Raw genomic sequence first — 1,209 nt, forward strand, 5'->3', positions numbered from 1 at the left:
AATATAACCCGAGAATAACCCGAGAATATAACCCGAGAATAACCCGAGAATATAACCCGAGAATATAACCCGAGAATATAACCCGAGAATATAACCCGAGAAATATAACCCGAGAATATAACCCGAGAATAACCCGAGAAGAACCCGAGAATAACCCGAGAATAACCCGAGAATATAAACCCGAGAAATATAACCCGAGAATAAACCCGAGAAATATAACCCGAGAAGAATAACCCGAGAATAACCCGAGAATAACCCGAGAATAACCCGAGAATATAACCCGAGAATAACCCAAGAAATATAACCCGAGAATATAACCCGAGAATAACCCGAGAAATATAACCCGAGAATATAACCCGAGAATATAACCCGAGAATAACCCGAGAATATAACCCGAGAATAACCCGAGAATATAACCCGAGAATAACCCGAGAATATAACCCGAGAATAACCCGAGAATATAACCCGAGAATAACCCGAGAAATATAACCCGAGAAATATAACCCGAGAATATAAACCCGAGAATAACCCGAGAAAATATAACCCGAGAAATATAACCCGAGAATAACCCGAGAATAACCCGAGAAATATAACCCGAGAAAATATAACCCGAGAAAATATAACCCGAGAATATAACCCGAGAATATAACCCGAGAATATAACCCGAGAATAACCCGAGAATAACCCGAGAATATAACCCGAGAATAACCCGAGAATAACCCGAGAATAACCCGAGAATATAACCCGAGAATATAACCCGAGAATAACCCGAGAATAACCCGAGAATATAACCCGAGAATAACCCGAGAATAACCCGAGAAATATAACCCGAGAAATATAACCCGAGAATATAACCCGAGAATAACCCGAGAATATAACCCGAGAAATATAACCCGAGAATATAACCCGAGAATAACCCGAGAATATAACCCGAGAATAACCCGAGAATAACCCGAGAATATAACCCGAGAATAAACCCGAGAATATAACCCGAGAAATATAACCCGAGAATAACCCGAGAACCCGAGAAATATAACCCGAGAATATAACCCGAGAATATAACCCGAGAATATAACCCGAGAATAACCCGAGAATAACCCGAGAATATAACCCGAGAATAACCCGAGAATATAACCCGAGAATAACCCGAGAAATATAACCCGAGAAATATAACCCGAGAATATAAACCCGAGAAATATAACCCGAGAA

The 1,209-nt window shown here is 40.2% G+C and overlaps 1 protein-coding gene across 1 annotated transcript; it reads right to left on the reverse strand.

Annotated features, from left to right (window-relative positions):
• NEMIN01_2505 (uncharacterized protein) lies at positions 1 to 1,209 on the reverse strand (the record flags this gene model as incomplete). Its single annotated transcript, XM_051478447.1, has 1 exon — positions 1 to 1,209. A coding segment is annotated over one exon (1,209 nt), but the record flags the coding sequence as incomplete, so codon positions are not given.

The sequence above is a fragment of the Nematocida minor genome, assembly GCF_024244105.1.
Source record: "Nematocida minor strain JUm1510 chromosome Unknown 7738, whole genome shotgun sequence".
Lineage (NCBI taxonomy): Eukaryota > Fungi > Microsporidia > Nematocida > Nematocida minor.